Here is a 23,111-nt window from a genome sequence, read left to right as displayed (position 1 = left end):
TCAGTAAATACGCTCATTGCTACTGAGGTTTATTGATTCTAGGCCCTTTGAGAACTTCTGCTGTTATGTAAACTTCATACCAACTTCTCTCCAATTACAGACCCAAATCCCAGAGTTCTTTCTGTTCTCTCCCTGTTTGACTTTCACATCTTCCTTCTCCACCAGGGAGAAACATGACTCCCAAGGACATCAATATAGTTACTTGCTTTCTTAGTCCTACAACATGTAACCAATATTACTGTAAAAACAAACCCCTACATGGAGTTCAAGGACTGGTTGTAGTTCTTTTGGTCATGAGACAGGATAAATACACAGGTGCTGCAGTTAGAGGTTACTTGGATTTGTTCTTTAAAGCTCCCTATCAGTGTGATTACGTTATTTGAAATGTAATTATTTATGTTTCTGTATTGTTAGTGGGTTTCCCATCTTTGTTGATTTAAATTTTTTATTTTTTATTTTTACAGTTCTCTGAGTTACTGTTTTATATTTCAAAATCTATATAAAATTTTTTTTTTTGAGATAGAGTCTCGCTCTGTTGCCCAGGCTGGAGTGCAGTGGTGCAATCTTGGTTCACTGCAGTCTTTGCCTCCCAGGTTGAAGCAATTCTCATGCCTCAGCCTCCTGAGTAACTGGGACTACAGGTACATGCCACCTTGCCTGGCTAATTTTGTATTATTATTATTATTTTTTTTGAGATGGAGTTTCGCTCTTGTTACCCAGGCTGGAGTGCAATGGCGCGATATCGTCTCATGGCAACCTCCGCCTCCTGGGTTCAGGCAATTCTCCTGCCTCAGCCTCCTGAGCAGCTGCGATTACAGGTACACACCACCATGCCCAGCTAATTTTTTGTATTTTTAGTAGAGACGGGGTTTCACCATGTTGACCAGGATAGTTTCGATCTCTTGACCTTGTGATCCGCCCGCCTCGGCCTCCCAAAGTGCTGGGATTACAGGCGTGAGCCACCGCGCCCGGCCTGTATTTTTAGTAGAGATGTGGTTTCACCATGTTGGTCAGGCTGGTCTTGAACTCCTGGCCTCAGGCGATCTGTCCACCTTGGCTTCCTAAAGGGCAGGGCTTACAGGCATGAGCCACGGTGCCTGTCCAAACCTATATAAAATGTTAACATGGTTCCAAAAGTCAAAACTATATAAAAAGGGTTAACCAGAGAAGTGCTACTTCCCCTCCTATTCTTTTATTTTTGGAGACAGGGTCTCATGCTCTCACCCCGGCTGGAGTGCAGCAGCATGATCACAGCTCACTTCAGTCTTGACCTCCTGGGCTCAAGCGATCCTCCCAGGTAGCTGGGATCACAGGTGTGCGCCACCATGCCTGGCTAATTTTTTTGAAGATGGGATTTTGCCACGTTGCTCAGGCTAGTCTTGAACTCCTGAGCTCAACCCAGGATCCTTCCTTTGCCTCCCAAAGGGCTGAGGTTATAGGCGTCAGCCACCGTGCCCCGCCCTGCTTCTGTTCTTTCCACTTTGTTTCACTACCCTTATAGGTAGCTACTAATATCATTTGTTCTTGGCTTTTCCTTCTTCTTCTTTTTTTTTTTTTTTTTTTTATCAATTTTCCCCTTTTTTTTTTTTTTTTTTTTTGAGACGAAGTTTTGCTCATGTTGTCCAGGCTGGAGTGCAGTGGCGCGATCTTGGCTCACGGCAACCTCCACCTCCCAGGTTCAAGCAGCTCTCCTGCCTTAGCCTCCCAAGAAGCTGGATTACAGGCATGCGCCACCATGCCCAGCTAATTTTGTATTTTTAGTGGAGACAGGGTTTCAACATGTTGCTCAGGCTAGTCTTGAACTCCTGACCTCAGGTGATCTGCCTGCCTCAGCCTCCCAAAGTGCTGGGATTACAGGTGTCAGCCACCGCGCCCGGCCACATTGATGTTCTTAATTCTTTTTCTTGTGCAAAAGGTAGGATATTACATATATTCTTTTGTACTTGTTGTTTTATGTTTTGTTTCGGTTGCTAATGGATCCTGGAGGTCAACTCATATCAGCTTATGGAGATTTTCTTCATTCATTTTCTCAGCTGTGTGGTAAACTAAGTGTGCAGGTACTGTGTTTTATGTTACCAGGCTTCAACATATGGATGTTTGTTTCCAGTGTTTGGTAGTTACAGATAATACATCAGCAAATCACATTGCATAGGAGTATTTTTGTACCGTTGAAGGTGTATCTTGAGTGTAAACTCCTAGAAGTGGAATTACTGGGTCAGAAAGGAGACATACATGTGGTGCTACTAGATTTGGCCAGAGTCGTCTTCATAAAGGTTCCATTGTTTGCATTCACAGCAGCAGTGCCTGCGAGCATTTCTTCCATAGATTGACCAACACAGTGTGTTGTCAGGCTTTTAAATTTTTGCAACTTAGATATGTAACAAATGGCATCTCTTACCGTTAATGAAGTTGGACATCTTTTTAAATGTTTAAGGGTCAGTTTTTTGTTTGTTTTTCTTTTATGGATTGTCTGTCCAAATCTTTTGGTCATTTTTTTTTTTTCTGTTGGATTTTCAGTTATTTTTTTCTCTTTTAATTTTTATGACCTTGATATATGGGGAATATTAGCTCTTTGCGATATGCATTGCATATAGTTTTAAATCACATTATCATTTATGTTTTGGCTTTGTTTATAGTAATCTTGCTGCATTTTAATGTAATCGAATATATTAATCTTTTATTGCATTTAGGTTTGTATGATAGAGAACATTTTTCATTGTCCAGGTTTTAGAGGAATTTACCTGTGTTTTTTGAACTTCTTTTAAGGTTTTCTGTTTTATGTTCAGATCTTAGATCCATTTGGAATTTCCTCTTGTGTCTCCTGTGAGGCGTGGGTTTTATTTTGTCTTTTTTTCCCCAGGTGGCCACCCAGGTGTCCCAGGACCATTTTTAAACAGTCTGTCTTGGCTCCAGTGATTCCAGGCGCCATGTCCTGATGCCGGAGGACTTGATCCCACACTGCCGCCTGTGGACGCCCTGTCTTCCTGCCATTCCTCTGCTGGATGGAGTCCATGGTGCCCACGTAGCAGGGTTTTTGTTCTGTAGTTGGACGGCAGGTGTTTGTGACCCAGGCTGGTGCTAGCCTGTTAGCCATGGCTGAAGTTATTGCCACATTGGTTCTTGGTGTACCTAAGCCCCTTTTGTTCTTCTCTGTAGGAGAGAAAAGTTTGGCTTTCTCTCTTTGGCCTCATCCATCTCTGCTTTCTTCCTTCTTTTTTTTTTGCTTTATCTTATTTGTATGTCTGGGTTTCCAGTTTTGTGCCTTGTGTACAGCCTTGTGCATGGCAGCAGCTCACTATGTACCTTTTTAGTGGATGATGAAACCATTGTTGGATTGATACTTGAGAACCTTTGTAGTGGTGCCCTTTTCAGCCTCCCCGTCCCTGTGACTTCTCCTCCATGCCATTTCTTTGTGTCTCCTCCTGTCTAGGTCTCAGCCTCCTGTGGCATTGATTTTCTGCCTATAATCTACAGGCTATGTGTCTTGACAGCTCTGGTTCACTAGTTCATGATGACAGCTCTGGTTCACTAGTTCATGATGACGTCTCATGCACTGTCACAACTCTACAGATGCCAAGGAAGATCAAATCTATGGCTTACTAGTGTTTTTAGAAATTGTTACTCTTTTGTAGAATAAAATTAAATTGGTCCGACTCACTAAGCTCTCTTGGGAGCTATGCTCTTGTTATTTTCCTATGGTTTATATTGTTCTTGGTTGCTCCACATAGAAATTTTTCCTCTGGCCTTTATATTGAAATTTAGTTTAATGGCTGGGTATGGTGGCTCACACCTGTAATTCCAGCACTTTGGGAGGCTGAGGTGGGCGGATCACTTGAGGTCAGGAGTTCAAGACCAGCTTGGCCAACATGGTGAAACCCCATCTCTACTAAAAAAACAAAAATTAGCGGGGCGTGGTGGTGGGTGCCAGTAATCCCAGCTACTTGGGAGGATGAAGCAGGAGAATTGCTTGAAACCAGGAGGTGGGGATTGTAGTGAGCCAAGATTGCACCACTGCACTCCAGGCTGGGCAACAGAGCAAGACTTGGTCTCAAAAAAAAAAAAAATTCTAAAATCAAAAAAAAAAAAAAAAAAATTAAGTTTATCAAATTAGCCCTCGTGACTGGAGATGCCCTTTCTTTAAAAGATGGAGGGAGCACTTGTTTCTTCTTTGTGGCAGGGGATTTCCCTCTAATGCTTTGATCATTTACTTCTCAGAGAAGAGATGAGATACCATATGAAGAATGAAAAATCCACCTCATTCTAACCCCCACCAACCATTTCTCTAAGGGAAAAAAAAGAGTAAAACTGAACAATGTAAAGATAATTCATTAGCGCTAACGAAATAAGTCAAGACTCCTTGCCACTTACTAAATATTAACTTACACTAGAAACAAATGTATTATAAGCATGAAAAGCACATAAAGCACCCCACTTCTGTGGTTAAGAACATAGGCCCAAGATGGCTTCTGCTTTGAGTCACCAGCTCTGTAATTGTGAGAACTAGTAAGGAGATTGAACTTCTCTAGATCTTGGCTCCTCACCTGTAGAGATGGGGTACACTAAGTATACTCTCATAGGGTTGCTGGAGATGATGACACGTGTGGACATTGCTGACTTAGGTCCTGCTTTCCACTAAGTGTGAAAAAATGTCGCTTTTGCCCCGATGGCCTTATAACAACTCGTGTAAATGCTCACCGCTCCGAGGGATGCCTGGTGCCTGGGGGACGGAATTCTCAATTCTCTGACTATGCACAGTTTATATCACCAGGTCTTGCTGTTTTGGATCTATTCTTTAAAAAGTACATATTTGAGATATATTTTTCCAAGTTTGCCCTTTTTTTCCTATTATTATTTATAGTTCTTCCCTCTTGTCTCTTGCTGTGATTTTCACAAAATCAGCAGGAAACAAAGTCCTAAACCACCTGCCTCTTTACAGTTCTGTTCCAGCTCTTTCTTCCCTTACTAGAAGAGGATTTTGCACATGAAATGCTTTGTTCCCCTTTTCTTAGAGTTCTCTACCCATTTGTCCATCCACCTCTCCACTTACCTGTTTATTCTTCTGTCTTGTTCCAAAAAGCATTTGAGGCAGGTTATAGAATTAGAGAACAGACAATACGCAGATGAAAAAACTGGACCTAGGTTAGAAAACAAGGGTGAGAAGTGAGCCTGTGAGGGCAGTGAGGGGTGTGAGATGCATGTCCCTGGCCTTGTGAGGTTATAGAGATGGGTGGCAGGCTCATCCCTGAGCTTCCCAGTGGCGCACGGGAAGCAGGATTTGTGGGAGATGCTTACTCTCTGTAATCTAACCAAGTGGTTTCGGGGAAGTCAAGCTTTTCCTGCTATTGAGATTTTGGAGAATATTTTTTGAGTGTTCTGTGAAGTCAATGAATATTTTGTCTTTATTTTTTTTTCTGCCAGAGTTCTCTGTGTAGTTGGTTGTATTCTTTAAATGGAAGTTTCTCCAAAATGCTTGCCCATGTGGGTTTGGTCACTAGGAAATCAGATACTTCTGCTTATTGATAGGAGTTGGTCAGAAATAGAAAATGATAGACATAGAAAGCATACTATCATTTATAAGTTTTTTTTTAATGCCATATGGTTCAGAAAATGCTTTTGCGTAGTTGATCTCCTTTGAGGATGCGGGGTGGTCCCTTGCTAGCATGAAGAGCTTCAAGCCGTGAGAGAATGTGCGCTGACTTCACCATTGCCTTCAAGACAATTGAGCTAGTTACTGTAAATATGTTACTTTTATGTAATGCATTTCATGTTCTTCAATAAAAAATTCCAACAGAGAGGAAAACTTATTCTGAGTTAATTAACATTTAATACAATGCTTTGATAGCAAGGCTATTATAGGAAGCATAGAAGCAGTGAAGACTAAACACTTCCGTTATTTAAAGTTCAGTAGGGCACATCTAAGTTTTATCTGATTCATGCCCTTCTTTAAACTAACAAAGAAATAATAGAGTAAAAGCAAAAGATTATTTCTTTTCTTCCTCTCGGTTTGCAGGTGCCCTCACCACCAATGGCATCAATCCCGACACCAGCACTGAGATCGGACGTGCTAAGAACTGCCTTAGCCCCGAAGACATAATTGACAAGTATAAAGAGGCTATTTCCTATTACAGCAAGGTAATTTTATTGATTTGTGAATTTTTTACACAATTATGTTGTTTTAATCAGAAGTTCCCATTTTACATTGCGTAATGCGGCAATATCTCTTAATTATTTGTTTCTGTAAGTATTCATGTCCTACTAGCTAATGCACAATACTATATGCCTAAAATGTTTTCTGTTTCTTATTCAAAACTGTGTAGGTTTAGTATAATAAATTTGGAAAAGGGAGAAAAAAGGCTACCATGGCCCCAGTATTCACAGATAATGATTGTTAATACTGTATATCTATTTTCTGGTCCTTTAGTCAGTGTATATTATTTATATTTTAAGAAATGGAGCTAGTTTACTTACTTACTGTGTGGTGACCCATGTTTTCCATTTGGCATAGTATGCGTTTCTCTCTGCTGTTGAAATCTTTTGTGGCATAATGTTCAGTGACCCGTAGAAGCTTCCATCTTGTGGAGGCACCCTTCTTTTTAGTTTGGATTGAAAACAATTTAGAATTCCAAATGTACTTACTAAAATACCGAAAAGGAAAAGTTGTACAAAAGACTGACATGCCTCCTTTACCCTCACTAACAACTTGGTTTATTGATTATCAACAACTCAGTCCATAGCCTTCATGACCTTTATCTATGCCTATGAGATATACACACACGGACACACACACGTGCATGTATGCACACATGCAAGCACACACATGTATATCTTATTTACGAAAATGGGATTATATTATGTTATATCATAGACCATGGGTGTACTCTCACCTCTAGAACTGCTTGCTTCTTTCAGATAGCGTGGAAAGGTTTTCTAAAATGTGGATATAGTCACGTGTTCATCAAGGCATTTTGTGATGCTCCTAAACACCACCTAGAACGAGATGAAATGCCTGCTCTTACAGATTTCACAGCTTGCCTTAATTTACTTAATTATTCTCTTGTGGATGGATACTTAGGGTTTCTCACTTTTTCACTGTGAATTAGAAAAAAAATGCTTTAGCAAACATTCTTGCCCCTATATTCTTGTGTTCTTGTATCAGTATTCCATTAGGTTCAATTTTTCTAGAAATTTATCCTGGATGTTAACATTTATTTATCATAGGTTATGTTCAAGTTACTCTCCAAATTCCTCTTCTAATAGACAGTGAAAAGATGTAGAATCATTTATTTCACCAGTGCTGTTACTGATTATGTTTTATTTTCATTTTTTCTTCCCCCACTGTAAACAGTTAACTGATAAATGTCCCTATAGATACATCTTTTTGGATTGACTTTTTTTTAAGGGAACAATTCCTAGAAGTTGAGTTGAGTTAAAGAGTATACTTTTTTTTTTTGGCCGGGCACAGTGGCTCACACCTGTAATCCTAGCACTTTGGGAGGCTGATGCAGGTGGATTGCCTGAGCTCAGGAGTTTGAGGTCACCCTGGGCAACATGGGGAAACCCTGTCTTTACTAAAATATAAAAAATTAGTCAGATGTGGTTGCATGCATCTGTAGTCTCAGCTACTTGAGAGGCTGAGGCTCAAGAATCACTTGAGCCTGGAGGCAGAGTTTGTGGTGAGCTGAGATCACACCACTGCACTCCAGCTTGGGCTGCAGGGTGAGACTCTGTCAAAAAAACCCAAAAAGTATACGTTTTAAAAAAGAGTTATATATTCCTATATTGTCCTCCAAAAAGGTTATTAACAAGTTACTCCTCCATAAATGTTAGCTATTATTTAAAAAAAATATTTGCCAATACAGCCGAGTGTGGTGGCTCATGCCTGTAATTCCAGCACTTTGGGAGGCTGAGGCAGGTGGATTACTTGAGGCTAGGAGTTTAGTATTATGCTTAGAAATGCTTTTTTTTTGAGACAGAGTCTCACTCTGTTGCCCAGGGTGCAGTGCAGTGGCATGATCTGGGCTCACTACAACATCTGCCTCCTGGATTCAAGTGATCCTCCTGCCTCAGCCTCCCGAGTAGCTGGGACTACAGGTGTGAGCCACCACATCCAGCTAATTTTTTATATTTTTAGTAGACACGGGGTTTCACCATGTTGGCCAGGCTGGTCTCAAACTCCTGACCTCAAGTGATCTACCCACCTGGGCCTCCCAAAGTGCTGGGATTATAGGCGTTGGCCACCATGCCCGCCCTGCTTAGAAATACTTTCTCAACAATAGAATTAAACTCTTTTCTTCAGTTTTTTAATCTCTACAATGGGGATGGTAACAGTACCCATCATCTCATAGAACTGTAGTTAAGCTGAGATAATATTTGTATTCAGTATCATTAGCATTTAAAATAATTTTTATCATTATCTATAATTTATTTTGTGTGTATTATGACATAAGAATACAATTTATATTTTTCAGGTCATTATCTCACTGTCCTACCATGATGTATTGAATTCATATTTTTTTCTCTTTGATTTGAATTCTCACCTGTACTAAATACTTTCACATACTTGTGTCTATTTATTAACTGTTCATTCCTTTCTATGAATCTCTTTTCTTCAGCACCATATTTTATCTGTTTTAGTAGTTTACTTAATATCTCAAAGCCTTTCTTTTCTTTTCTTTTCTTTTCTTTTTTCTTTTTCTTTTTCTTTTCTTTCTTTCTTTCTTTCTTTCTTGACAGCGTTTTGCTTTGTTGCCCAGGCTGGAGTTCATTTCAGCCTTGATCTCCCAGCTTCAGGTGGTCCTCCCACCTCTGCCTCCCTGTGTGCTGGGACCAGAAGTGTACAATACCTTGCCCAGCTAATTGTGTCTGGTATTTTTTGTAGAGGTGGGGTTTTACCATGTTGCCCAGGCTTATCTTAAACTTCTGGCTCAAGCAATCTGCCTGTCTCAGGTCTTCCAAAGTGCTGGGCATGATCCACTGCACCCACCTTTTTTTTTTTTTTTTTTTTTTGAGACAGGGTCTTGCTCTGTTGCCCAGTCTGTAGTGCAGTGGCATGATCACAGCTCACTGTAACCTCAAACTCCTTGATTCAAGCAATCCTGTCACCCTCAGCCTCCTACCTCACTGCCTCACTCAGATGACCAAGTATCTGTAACAACAGGCGCACGCCACCATGCCTGGCTAATTTTTTATTTAGCTAATGATGGAGTCTCTCTATGTTGCGCAGGCTGGTCTGGAACTGCTGACCTCAAGCAATCCTCCCACCATGGCTTCCTGAGATGCTGGGATTAAAGGCCAAAGCCACTGCACATAACCACCCAGAATGAAACGTATTGAAAGCCCCTATCAAAACTCCAATCTGATTTTTTTAAAACTTGAACAAATTATTTTAGAATTTTTGAGGAATAATAAATTAAGTATTCTAGCCATGAAAATTTGGTTGGGAGGAAAGAATTAAAAAAAAAAAAAGAGGTTGAGTTACAGGCAGTGGCTCATGCCTGTAATTCTAACACTTTGGGAGGCTAAGTTGGGAGCATCACTTGAACTCAGGAGTTCCAGACCAGCTTGGGAAACATGGCGAAACCCTGCCTCTACAAAATATACAAAAAAATTAGCTGGGTGTGGTGGTGCACACCTGTTGTCTCAGCATCCAGGGAGGCTGAGGTGGGATGATCACCTGAGCCTGGGTGATTGAGGCTGCAATGAGCTGTGATCACACCATTACACTCCAACCTGGGTGACAGAGCAAGACCCTGTCTCAAAAACATTTTTTTTTCATGGTTTCATTTTAAATAGCTTTGTAATGTACGTTAAAATACGTAAATTTAACCAAAAATATGTGGAACAATTTGCAGTGACTTTTATTCTCACTTCAATAGAAACTGTTTTAAAAGTTTTGAAGGAAAAAGAGTATTTCCATAGAATCAAGTCTCTATGTTAGTATGTTCTTGTGTTATAAAACAGTATATACAATTGATAGATTTCTTACTTCATTGTTGGTATTGAAATAAGTATGAATAGCTTCTTTTTCTGATCGTCTGTGATAACACAGATTATATATATGTCATGTGTGTGGAAAGGGAAGGAATGAAGCCCACCCTTTCTGGCATAGTAAGTATAAAACTGGTTGTCCCCCTTTATGCATGATTTTAGTGAGGAGGATGGCCAGTTGCTCCTTTGCTTTTTCGTGGTTGGTAAATAGACTGCATGTTCACGAGCAGTGATGCCATGCCAGGCCTCTAGTGGGTCTCAGCAAAGGCTTGTTCGTTACATGCATTGGTTTTCACATGCAAAAGAATATTAGTGTGTTACTCCTCCCAATCTCCGTTTCTCTTCAGGTACTAGTATGCATGGACTTAACTTCTATAAAGGCTTTCTTTAATTTTAAATTAAATTATGTGACATCAGATTAAAACCACTCCAGCTGCGATAATTAGGAAAAAAATAAAAAATAAAAAAGGTTTGGAGTAGAAAAGAAAAATGCAGAATGGCCAGTATGGAAGATTTTGCATTGGAGGCTTGGGAGGGAGAAGGTCACTGGAGGGAAGGAAGGAGATCCATCCATCTGAACTCTTCTTTCATTTATTTATTTTATTTATTTTTAATTTTTTTGAGATGGAGTCTCTCTCTGACACCAGGCTGGAGTGCAGTGGTGCAACCTCGGCTCACTGCAACCTCTGCCTCCTGGCTGAACTCTTCTTTTTTGGAAGAGTTCTGGAACGTGACTCCTTCCTCCTTTCCATGTTCCCGGGTCTGGGGCCACACGATGTGTAAGAGGCGCTGGTGGTGGCTCTCCTGGCCTCAAGCCAGGAGAATTGGGGGTGAAGCTTAAGAAAGACTCCTCGGTTTATTGCGTAGTAGAATGAAGTTCCACAGAGCCTTTTCTGTTCCAAACGCCCTCATTTGTTCTTCATCTCAGGAACCATAATAGGAACTGAGAAGTAGGAAGAAGCAACTCTGAGACAAAATCAGAAAGCATTGAACACACAGGGAGTCAGATTTTTTGCAACTAAATAAAATGAATTTACAACAACTGCATTAAAGCTGCAGGTGTGAGAGTTTCTAAAAATGTTTTAGAGTACTACAAGGGATGATAAGCAGAACCGAATAGCAAAGTATTCATTGATGACATTTTGAAATTTTGCAAAATAGCAAGCTACTGTGGTCATATTATTATTATTATTTTTTGAGACGGAGTTTCGCTCTTGTTACCCAGGCTGGAGTGCAATGGCGCGATCTTCGCTCACCGCAGCCTCCGCCTCCCGGGTTCAGGCAATTCTCCTGCCCCAGCCCCCTGAGTCGCTGGGATTACAGGCACGCGCCACCATGCCCAGCTAATTTTTTTTTGTATTTTTAGTAGAGACGGGGTTTCACCATGTTGACCAGGATGGTCTCGATCTCTTGACCTCGTGATCCACCCACCTCGGCCTCCCACAGTGCTGGGATTACAGGCTTGAGCCACCGCGCCCGGCCTTGGTCATATTATTTTAATGAATGCATACACATTGATGCATTCTTAGACTCACTCAGCCCCACCAATCTCTTTTGCTCCCATAAAGGATAGACTTTCTCACAAATTCTCCAGCCTTGGTGGGGAGATGTATTAGCCCATTTTCATGCTGCTGATAAAGACATACCGGAGACTGGCAACTTACAAGAAAGAGGCTTAATTGGACTTACAGTTCTCTGTGGTTGGGGAGGCCTCATAATCATGGTGGAAGGCAAGGAGGTGCAAGTCCTGTCTTACAGGGTTGGCAGCAGGCAAAGAGAGAATGAGAAGAGGACTCGAAAGTGGAAACCTCTGATAAAACCACAGATCTAGTGACCCTTATTCACTACCACGAGAACAGTATATGGGGGAAGCCACCTCCATGATTCCATTATCTCCCACCAGGTCCCTCCCACAACACATGGGAATTATTGGAGTACAATTCAAGATGACATTTGGGTGGGGACACAGAGTCAGACCATATCATTCTGTCCCTGGCCCCTCCAAATCTTATGTCCTCACATTTCAAAACCAATTATGCCTTCTCAAAAGTTCCCCAAAGTCTTAACTCATTTCATCAGTGACTCAGAATTCCATAGTCCAAGGTCTCATCTGAGACAAGGCAGGTCCCTTCCACCTATGAGCCTATAAAATCAAAAGCAGGCTAGTTATTTCCTAGATACAGTGGGGGTGTAGACTTTGGATAAATACAGCCTTTCTAAATGGGAGAAATTGGCAAAACAAAGGGGCTACAGGCCCCATGCAAGTCTGAAACCCAGTGGGAAAGTCAAATCTTAAAGCTCCAAAAAGATCTCCTTTGACTCCATGTCTCACATCCAGGTCATGCTGATGCAAGAGGTGGGTTCCCATGGTCTTGGGCAGCCCTGCGCCTGTGGCTTTGCAGGGTACAACCCCCATCCTGGCTACTTTCACTGGCTAATGTTGAGTGTCTGTGGCTTTTCCAAGCACATGATACAAACTGTCGGTGAATCTGCCATTCTGGGGTCTGCAGGACAGTGGCCCTCTTCTCACAGCTTCACTAGGCAGTGCCCCAGTAGGGACTCTATGTTGGGGCTCTGACCCCACATTTCCCTTCTGCACTGGCCTAGCAGAGGTTCTCCATGAGAGCCCTGCTCCTGAAACAAATGTCTGCCTGGGCGTTCAGGCATTTCCATACATCTTCTGAAATCTAGGTGGTGGTTCCCAAACCTCAGTTCTTGACTCCTGTGCACCTGCAGGCTCAACACCACATGGAAGCTGTCGAGGCCTGGGGCTTCCACCCTCTGAAGCCACGGCCCAGGCTCTATATTGGCTCCTTTCAGCCTTGGCTGGAGTGGCTGGGACACAGGGCACCAAGTCCCTATGCTGCACACAGCATGGGGACCCTGAGCCGGGCCGGCCAGTGAAACCACTTTTTCCTCCTAGGCCTCAGGTCTGTGATGGGAGGGACTGCTGTGAAGACCTCTGACAGGCTCTGGAGATGCTTTCCCCATTGTCTTGGGGATTAACTTTTGGCTCCTTGTTACTTATGCAAATTACTGCAGCTTGAATTTCTCCTCAGAAAAGGGGATTTTTCTTTTCTATCAAATTGTCAGGCTACAAATTTTTCAAACTTTTATGCTCTGTTTCCCTTTTAAAACTGAATGCTTTTAACAGCACCCACGACATCTCTTGAATGCTTTGCTGCTTAGAAATTTCTTCTGCCAGATACCCTAAATCATTTTCCTCAAGTTCAAAGTTCCACAAGTCTCCAGGGCAGAGGCAAAATGCTGCCATTTCTTTGCTAAAACATAACAGGAGTCACCTTTGCTCCAGTTCCCAATAAGTTCCTCGTTTCATCTGAGACTGCCTCAGCCTGGACCTTATGGTTCATATCACCATCAGCATTTCTGCAAAAGCCATTCAACAAGTCTTGAGGAAGTTCCAAACTTTCCCACATCTTCTTGTCTTCTTCCGAGGCCTCCAAACTGTTCCAACCTCTGCCTGTTCCCCAGGTCCAAAGTTGCTTCCACATTTTCAGGTATCTTTTCAGCAACACTCTACACTTGGTACCAGTTTACTGTAGTAGTCTGTTTTCATGCTGCTGATAAAGACATACCCAAGATTGGGCAATTTACAGAAGAAATAGGTTTAATTGAACTTACAGTTCTATGTGGCTGGGGAAGCCTCACAATCATGGCAGAAGGCAAGGAGGAGCAAGTCACATCCTACATGGATGGCAGCAGGCAAAAAGAGAATGAGGAAGAGGCAAAAGCAGAAACTACTGATAAAACCATGAGATCTCATGAGACTTATTCACTACCACAAGAACAGTATGGGGGAAACCACTCCACGATTCAATTATCTCCCACCAGGTCCCTCCCACAACATGTGGGAATTATGGGAGTACAATTCAAGATGAGATTTGGGTGGGGACATAAAGCCAAACCACATCAGGAAGGGCATCTGGAGCCGTGTGTTGGGGGAAGTGCTGTTGTAGTTACTGAGTCCCAGTGACACAGCATTTAGAATGTGATGGAAACATCTCAACTCTTTTTTGACGGAGGCACTTCCTTTACACCCTGCAGTATAAGAATGCTGGAGTGATTGAGTTGGAAGCGTGCATCAAGGCTGTACGTGTCCTTGCAATTCAGAAACGGAGCATGGAAGCATCAGAATTTCTTCAGAACGCAGTGTACATTAACCTTCGGCAGGTGAGTGTATGTCTCCCTATGAGTGGAAGAGTTACTCCAGTTCTTGTGGAATTTATTCACTGTGAATTCAGCTTATTTTATTCTGCTGAGGTTCAGCATGCTGTGATAAAAACTGTTGAATCTGAACTCTTTTTTTTTTTTTTTTTGTTTTTGAGGCGGAGTCTTGCTGTGTCACCCAGGCTGGAGCACAGAGGTGTGATCTTAGTTCACTGCAACCTTTGCCTCCCCGGTTCAAGCGATTCTCTTGCCTCAGCCTCCCCAGTAGCCGGGGCTACAGGTGTGTGCCACCATACCTAGCTAAGTTTTTGTATTTTTTAGTAGAGATGGTGTTTCACCATGTTAGCCAGGCTGGTCTTAAGCTCCTGACCTCGTAATCTGACCGCCTCGGCCTCCAAAAGTGCTGGTATTATAGGCTTGAGCCACTGCACTGAGCCCTTTACTTGATTTCTAATTAACATCGTTATTTGTGTATTTTACTTCTTTCATTTGTGGTATTTAACTTTCAAAATTCAGAACTTGTTGTCCTTTCCAATTTTTTTTTGGGGATGGAGTCTCCCTCTGTTGCCCAGGCTGGAGTACCGTGGCACAGTCTGGGCTCACCACAACTTCTGCCTCCCGGGTTCAAGCAATTCTCCTGCCTCAGCCTCTTGAGTAGCTGGGACTGCTGGCCTGCGCCATTATGCCCTACTAATTTTTATATTTTTAGTAGAGACGGGGTTTCACTATGTTGGCCAGGCTGGTCTTGAACTTCCAACCTTGTAATCCACCCACCTCAGTCTCCCAAAGGACTGGGATTATGGGCGTGAGCCACCACACTTGGCTCAATTTTTTTTTTGTTTGTTTGTATGGATAAATAACTGTCTTACCAGCTTTGCAATCTTGAATAAGCTTCATGCCTCTTATCTTCAGTTACTTGCCATTTGTAACCCTGTTTGAGGTGTTGGGTTTATAAAACATGCAGTTTGTGAAAGTACTTACATAGCTACTTTGACACTACTGTGTCAGATATTATTAAATATTACTTAAATCTGAATCTGAATGGATTTTTAATAAAACAATGATCAAAACCTTTAGTTGTGAATTGATGCTAAATCCTAAAACTGATAGTCTTAGAAGGATTTTAGATATGTAGTTAGTTTAACTTGGATTTTTATAGACAGAGAAACCAAGACCAAGTTAAACAGTTTGCTTAAGGACACAAGAGGAGGATGAGAATATAGGTCACTGTAATTCAGCAGATCCTTAGGAGGGCGTCGTGTTAAGGTGGGGGAAAGAGAGGTGAGGCAGGCGGGTCCTACCCTCACCCATCTGACAGTTTTGTGGGAAAGGCAGGCATTGAGCAGTGGGGTAATTGGGAAAAAAATGGAGGCACGGGTGCCAAGGGAGCAAGTGGCAAAAGGATTTAACTTAGTTTGATGGAGGTGGAGGGTGTGGGGGCCAGGGACTGTCTCTACGGCAGTGAGATTGGACCTGGGCCTTGAAGGATGAATAGGAGCCAGGTAAAGAGGAAATGGGTGAAGGTCATTTGGAAAGAAATGGCTCAGCATGGGTGATTCTCTGAAACAGACAGAGCCCATCACTGGGAGAGACTAAATAAGTAAGAGACGGGCGGTGGGGGTGAAAGAGGGGGAGATGGAGAGCGAGGGGAGGGAGGGAGGGAGACAGTGAAGGGTAGGGAGGACAGAGTCTGAGCAGGAGGGCTTTCTTGGCCAGGTGAAGCATTGGGGGCTGCTTCTAAGAGCGGTGGGTTTTAAAAGCAAGGTCTTCACATCGGGGACTGATGCGACCAGATTTGTATGGAGCCAGGGGAGAGTGGGGGAGAGGGAGGGAGGGGGCCCATTGCAAAGGCCCTTGGGGAGCCCAGGCAAGCAGTGCTGACAGCTTCCCTAGAGGAGGGAGGCTGCTGGCAGCAAGGCCAGCCAGCTGGAAACGTGCTTAGGGGTCTATGTGGAAAGGTCAGCGGCCGACTGTGGGATCGGTTTGGGTGGAATGGAGTGTTGCTCCATTAGGTGCCTGACGGTCAGGCTGGGCCCCCAGGAGGGCAAGCCACAAGGCAGTGGTGGAGGGAAAGGAGAGGTTCTGCTTCGCACATAACGGGAGAGGCGTGGGGTCTGGGGGCTCAGGGGAGAGACAGGGCAGAGGGTAGAAGAGAGAGGAGAGACTTTCAAGTCAGTTTCTATTTTGAACTCATAAACAGGTAAGACACTTATGTCTCTATCATTGGGATTTGATATATCGAAATGTTGTCATATTGACTACAGAGGTTCTTAATTTTTTCAATTGAGAGCAGATAACCTAAGTAGAAACAAAATAGCAGTTCACCACCATCTCAGAGTTGTCCATGTTTTGGTACTTTATAATGTTTATAGCCACAGTCTATAAAAAGAGAGGTATTTTAGCATGAGAGTCGAGCGTTTGGACTGGATACAGACTGCTGGGGTTGGCGTTCAAGCTTCACTTGCCTTGCAAGACATTTGACCTGTGTGTGCCTCAGTTCCTTCTTCTGTAAAGTGTATTTACCATCCCTGGGACCCCTCATCTCGGCTGATTTCCTAGATTAGATGCTGGCAGGGAGGCCAATAAGTCAGAGTGTCAGCATCACACCAAAGGGAGGGACAAGAATGCAGTAAAGCCAATAAACCGGGTAAAAGAAACAACACAGTCCCTCAGAGCTGTCGGCCACATAGCGTAGGGAAACAGCACCACCGTCGGTAGTGTGTCACCAAGGAGCATTAGGAAGAGACCTTATCTTTCGGTTTGTGTTGAAGTTTCCAGAAAAGATAGGCAGAAGCGGAAACGTGGCACTTCAAAGTGGAAGCTTCAGTTCCCCGGGCGCCCAGTGGGCAGTATTTATCTCCAGTGATGCCTGGCAAATGAACCAACGTCTGGATCATGTGTCTCATCTGACACACTTTTCAGGGGACCTACGAGGGGAGGGGTTCAGTGCCGCCCCGGGCCACAGATTTGCGGGGCTGATGAGGATGTGGGCCCTGTCCCGGAGTCTGATGCTCTCAGTGCTGAGGGTGCAGGGCTTCCTGGAGGAGGTGCTCTCTGAGGAGAATGAAAAGGGCCTGGCAGAGTGGGGCTGAGGAGCCTCTGAGCAGAGGGACTGGGTGGAAACATGTGGCTGAGTGTGAGCTCCGAGCACAAGTCACTTGGGGGCCAGAGCAGTTTTGTCTGTGAGGGACAGTGTGGGGAAGAGAGGCCCAAACGCAGGGTGAGGTCAGATCCTGCCGCAGGTCTTGCATAGCAGTCATCAGGTGGGCAGGAGCGAATCTCTGGAGGAGTCCAAGGTGGGAGTCACGGTGGAGTCAAGCTGTCAGATGGGCTTGGGTTCAGACCCCTGCGTGGCCCCCGTTAGCTGTGAACCTTGAGCACAGTCACTTGGTGCCTCTTAATATTCTGGTCTGTAAAGAAGCGCTAGTGGTCACTGGAAGGACCAGCTTTGCCACTTCCTGTTCAGTACTGTCTTAGTGCCTGCTCTGTAAAGTGACTCTGCGATGGGCACCTGTTATGATCAGATTGAAAGGCATGAAGGGACATCTTTTGTGACAGAGTGGAGGGTGGACTGTGCTTCTAAACGGATCCTCTGAAGGCCTGAAGCAGTGGAATTGCAGACAGTTTGGTTGGGAGCCGAGGACAGGGCTTTGAGGCTGGCTTGCCCTTAACAACTGGAGTTGCCTTTGCAAGTTAATGCCGATAAATTGGGCTCGCGGGGAATCTGTTTTCACTGTTGGGTATGGAAACACACATTTCATGGATAAAATGTTTTCACTTAAAATGTGAGGACATTTTGTTCTTTGGAACAGCCTGTCCTTTTGCTGTTGGCTCTTTCTTCCTGTGGACCACTAGAGGTCAGCAAAGGCATGCCAGAAGGGGAACCGCAGTCTCCCGCGCTGGGCGGGCGGGGACAGTGCAGATGTGGTTCCCTGGCTCTGTGAGTTCTCCCCAGCACGAGGCTTGGCTTGAGTTGACTCATCTCCCTGTTTGTTTGCCAGATGAGCAGGCAGCAAGATAATGAGTTCTGGTGGGATTTTATAAGAACAGCAAAGAAGAAGGGTCTGTAGTTTTTCTGAAATAGAACAAGCCTTTGGTTCTTGATCAAGTATGTTCCATTGTAGAATTGATGAGTTGTATCTATTCCTGGAAATTATTTTGGCTAATGTGGAGATTTTGAAAGGAACTGAGATACTATTATTGCAGATTCCTTCTGCTTTAAGAATCCCTGTGCAAATATAAAAACTGATAAATAATACATCTGGATTTAGTGGTATTGGAAAGGGTTTTTTTGTTTGACGGAATTCACCGCAGACTTGTTCCTCTTTGTGTGGAGGGGTATGGATTGACCTGTATTTTCTTGAGTTGTTTAGGTGAGTGGTTTGTGATAATTATCTATCTAAGATAATTCACAAATGGCAGCAAATACTTCATTTAATGGCTGTCTACCTATAAATTTATGGGTTGGACTTGTGGATTTTACAGGCAATTAGTGAGGTAGAGGTGAGGTGGAAAAAGCATGGACTTTGGCAACCCAGATTTAGGTTGAAGTTGCTATTTCCTCACGTGCAAACTGGAATAGTTATGTGACCTCCTTAGCCTGTTTCCAAATCTGTAAAATGAGAATGATAGTTGGGCGTGGTGGCGGGCATCTGTAGTCTCAGCTGCTCGGGAGGCTGAGGCAGGAGAATCACTTGAACCCAGGAGGTGGAGCTTACAGTGAGCCAAGATGGTGCCACTGCACTCCAGCCTGAGCGACAAGAGCAAAACTCCATCTTAAAAATAAATAAATAAATACAATAAAGTGGGAATGATAATATGCATTTCTTTCTGGAGTTGCTATAAGTTGTAAATGAGAGAAAAATGCATATAAAGTGTTAAGCACTGTGCTTGGCTTTTAGAAAGCAGTCAGTAGATCGGGCGCAGTGGCTCACGCCTGTAATCCCAGCACATTGGGAGGCCAAGGCAGGTGGATCACGAGGTCAAGAGACCGTGACCATCCTGGCCAACATGGTGAAACCCCCATCTCTACTAAAAATACAAAAATTGCCTGGGCATGGTGGCTCATGCCTGTAGTCCCAGCTACTTGCAAGGCTGAAGAAGGAGAATCACTTGAACCTGGGAGGCAGAGGTTGCAATGAGCTGAGATCACAGTGACCTGAGATCTCAGCACTGCACTCCAGCCTGGCAACAGAGTGAGATTCCATCTCAAAAAAAAAAAAAAAAAAAAAGCATTTAGCAAACATGTCTGCCTCACTGCTCACTGGTTGTATCGAAGGGATGCAGGCCGTTCCTGTTTGTCGAGGACCCATTAGCAGATAGTTTACTAGCTTGTGCATTTGGTTATGTTCTTTAATCCTTAAAATTCTGTTCCAGTACAGTTATTCTTGTTTACAGAGGATGAACCTCAGGCTAAGGAAAGGTTGTACAGCTTGTCCAAAGCCAGACCATGATTTCAGAGGAGAAGGGCCTCCGGGAAGCATGTTGGTTATCTCTTTCCTACCCTTGCTCACATGTTTTACACCAGAGGCCAGGCATCTGCTAGCCTTGAATGTTCAGTGGGTGACAAAACAGACATAGTCTCGCACTGACTGCAAGAGGGGGAAGTGGTCTAGTGGGGGAAATGGGTACTGAGCAGATAAACATAAACACAGATAATTGTAAATTTGATCCAAGGAAGAGAACATGCTCTGCCTTGTAGACTTGGGGAGTTTTCTAGTCAGGGCTGCTCTAGGAGTATTAATCCCGTAAAATAAGCTCTGTTGGTACACAAAAAGATGAAAAGGCAGAGCCTCTGCGTTATCGGATAAGCTGAAACTCATTGGTAATACCAGTGATTAAGCAGCTGGCATGCCGCATGCATTTAGGCAGATGCTTTTCAGATATTGGCCATAATCATCACAGCAACTTTGCTTAGTAGTTTATTATGCTCCATTGCAGGGATGGGAAATTGAGGAGAGGAGTTTGCCGTGGATCCAGGACTGTCTTGTAGATACCACCATTGGTATTTAAACCATTTGGGCTCTAAAATTCAAACTCTATGCACCACATCAGGTAGTTCCCCCAAACAACCCAGACGATTGAAATTTATTTTCTTCATTCTTGATTAGTTGAGGATGGCAAGTGACAGTAAGAGAAAATGGTAGTAAGGAATTCTTTGAAAAGCTGGAAAAGAATCCGACTTTACCAGATTCGAGAACATACGCTAGGATCAACCCACGTTAAATCCAACACCCTTTCCTCTCACAAACCAAATATTCAGGAATGATTCCGAGCCGTTTGAAAACATTTTGGCTTACGATACTGCTGACTAAGACCTGCTACCTCTTTGTTCGTGGTTAATTTTCTCTTCAAAGCCATTCAAATTTTATGCAGGCTACTCTGTTGAGATGTAAGAATAGCCTCTTTAAAATTTTTGATGCAGTTCCTTAATGAAGCTGTTGCTAAGGGAACCCAGCAAAAGCCTGCTAGATATGCACATAATAATTGCAACCTCAGAACTTTATGTCAATTTAAGCTGAAAATCAGAGGCATGGGGAGATTTGGGAAAAGCTTTTTAAGACAGAAAGGGGAAAGTAGAAGGAATGCAGCTTAGCTAAGGCTGAAACAGTTCAGTCTGGCCAGCAGCGTGCATGGCTTTGAGAGATGGATTGTGAGGAATTCATAGGTCTCACAAAGAAACTGTTGGATGGGGAAGGAGGACAGTCAGGAAAAGGGGAGAGAGGGAATGGAGACATGTCTGACTGAACACAAGCCTGGGATGTGGCACTTTGTCTTTAGGAGAGAGAAGGAGGCATATGAGGAAACCTCTCTTGAGTGAGCAGTCAAAGCTGCAGAGAAATGAGCAAGCCAGGTGGGCTTCGGATGCCCCGCTGCGCTCCGGATGGCGGCTGCCTGCAAAGTAGTGGGAATCTGACCCAATCCTTAGGTTGGATTTCAGAGCTCCATTTGAAGCCCAATAAAGGGATGAGTGAGGGAGAGGACTAAATCAAAGCAAAAGCGAGAGCCTGGAGAATGAGCCCCATATCTGTGCTGTGGGTTGTTCTGCTTAACGCAGGCATCGAGAATGGTGCTCCGAGACGAGAGTGGTGCTTCACAGCTTCCTGCAGGGGACATGCCTGCACTTGGTGAAGATACTCACTGATATTTATCTCTTCCTATTTATTTATTTATTTTGAGACAGGGTCTCACTCTTTTGCCCACGCTGGAGTGCCGTGGCCTGATCTCAGCTCACTGCAGCCTCTGCCTCCCAGGCTCAAGCGATTCTTCTGCCTCAGCCTCATGAGTAGCCGAGGTTACAGGCGCCCACTACTACTGCCTGGCTAATTTTTGTATTTTTAGTAGAGACTGGGTGTCACCCTGTTGGCCAGGCTGGTCTTAAACTCCTGACCTCAAGTGATCTACCCACCTCAGCCTCCCAAAGTGCTGGGATTACAGGCATGAGCCACCTTGCCCGACCTTCATCTTTACCTTTTTGCTTTAGGTGTTAGGAGCCTTAGAGCTGAGTGTCTAGCTTACCCTTAATAATTACACCTACTTCACAGCAGACATTTTTGTGGTTTAACCTTCCCCTGGTTTCATTTAATTAGAATTCTCATTTTCCCTTTACACTGATTTTTATCCCTCTCTTTTTTTTATTGTTGTTAAATTGTATGTTTAAAAAATTGATTTTAGATTCCTTTTTAGAATGAGGCAAAATGTAAATAAATGCATGAACAGCGTATTATGGACACTTACTGCTTTTAGAAATTCTAAGCTCATTACCTTAGGGGTTACCTTAGAGCCGAGCTGAATATTAACATGATACATTTTTAATAGGAAAGTTTGGTAATGCATGCAGATTCTAGAGTGGGGACTGTGTCTTATTCATTTTTTTTGGCCACTGCGCCAAGCACAATGCTTGTCACAGACCAGGCGCTTATTAATGTTTGTCAGATGCCTGAAGTGGAGTCAGCTAGGACTCATACTCCATCCTGTGGCACTCGCCAGTATCAGCACCACTCATCTGAGCGGCAGTGACAGCCATGACCGTTGGTGGATGTGCGCACCTGTGTCTGCATTGAATCCTTACAACCCTCCCGTGAGGGATTGTTCTTACTACTTTATATTTGTAATGTGTAGTATACTTCATTTTTAGTTGGAAAGGCTTCAAACCTTTAGAAAAGCCACCGGAGTAGTACAATGAACGCTTCTATGCCGTTCACCTAAAAGGACAGTGTTTGTCCCTTTGTGTCTAGATTATTCACTTAGCTCCATGTTCTCACGGTGCCTCCCTCCGTGTTGTAGCACGAATCAGTCCTTCATTCCTCTTGTCGGCCACATAGTATCCACTGTGTGGCTAGACCATGTTTTATTTATCCATGCATCGCTTGATGGACACTAGGCTGTTTCCGCCTTTTGGCTATTAAGAATAATGCTGCTACGAACGCTCATGTACATGTAGTTTGTGGGAATGTACAAGTGTTTGTACCTATTTTCAGTTCTCTTGGATATATACTTGGGAGAGAAATTGCTGGGTCATGTATAACTCGATGTTTAACTTTTTGAGGAACTGTCAGATTTTTCCAAAGCAGCTGTGCCATTTTACATTTCTACCAGCGACAAATGAAGGCTCTGATTACTCCTATCCTCATCAACACTTGTCACTGTCCATCTTTTGATGAGAGCCATTCTAGTGGGTATGAAGTGATGTCTCATTTTGGTTTTGATTCACATTTCCCTGATGGCTGGTGGTGCTGAGCATGTTTTCGTGTACTTACTGGCCACTTGTATGTCCATTCAGACTCTTTGTCGGGTTTTAAATTGGGTTTTACTTTCTTTTCATTGTTCAGCTGTAAGAGTTTGTTATATATTCTGGATAGTAGTCCCTTATCAGATACATGCATTGCAAAATTTCTCTCCCATTTTGGTATTGTTATATCACTTTTTTTTTTTTT

The 23,111-nt window shown here is 43.4% G+C and overlaps 1 protein-coding gene across 4 annotated transcripts in view; it reads left to right on the top strand.

Moving 5' to 3' along the window:
* TRAPPC9 (trafficking protein particle complex 9) overlaps window positions 1-23,111 on the top strand; it is a 715,201-nt gene that overhangs the window by 58,968 nt on the left and 633,122 nt on the right. For all 4 annotated transcript variants that reach the window (XM_017501725.2, XM_017501724.2, XM_037728923.1 and 1 more), the window contains 2 exons: window positions 6,011-6,132; window positions 14,053-14,178. In XM_017501725.2, coding sequence (XP_017357214.1) covers window positions 6,011-6,132; window positions 14,053-14,178 — 248 coding nt within the window. The remainder of the gene's footprint in view (window positions 1-6,010; window positions 6,133-14,052; window positions 14,179-23,111) is intronic.

Source organism: Cebus imitator, unplaced genomic scaffold (assembly GCF_001604975.1).
Source record: "Cebus imitator isolate Cc_AM_T3 unplaced genomic scaffold, Cebus_imitator-1.0 Scaffold284, whole genome shotgun sequence".
In the NCBI taxonomy this organism is placed as follows: Eukaryota; Metazoa; Chordata; class Mammalia; order Primates; family Cebidae; genus Cebus; species Cebus imitator.
This window is presented reverse-complemented; position numbering and strand designations above follow the sequence as displayed.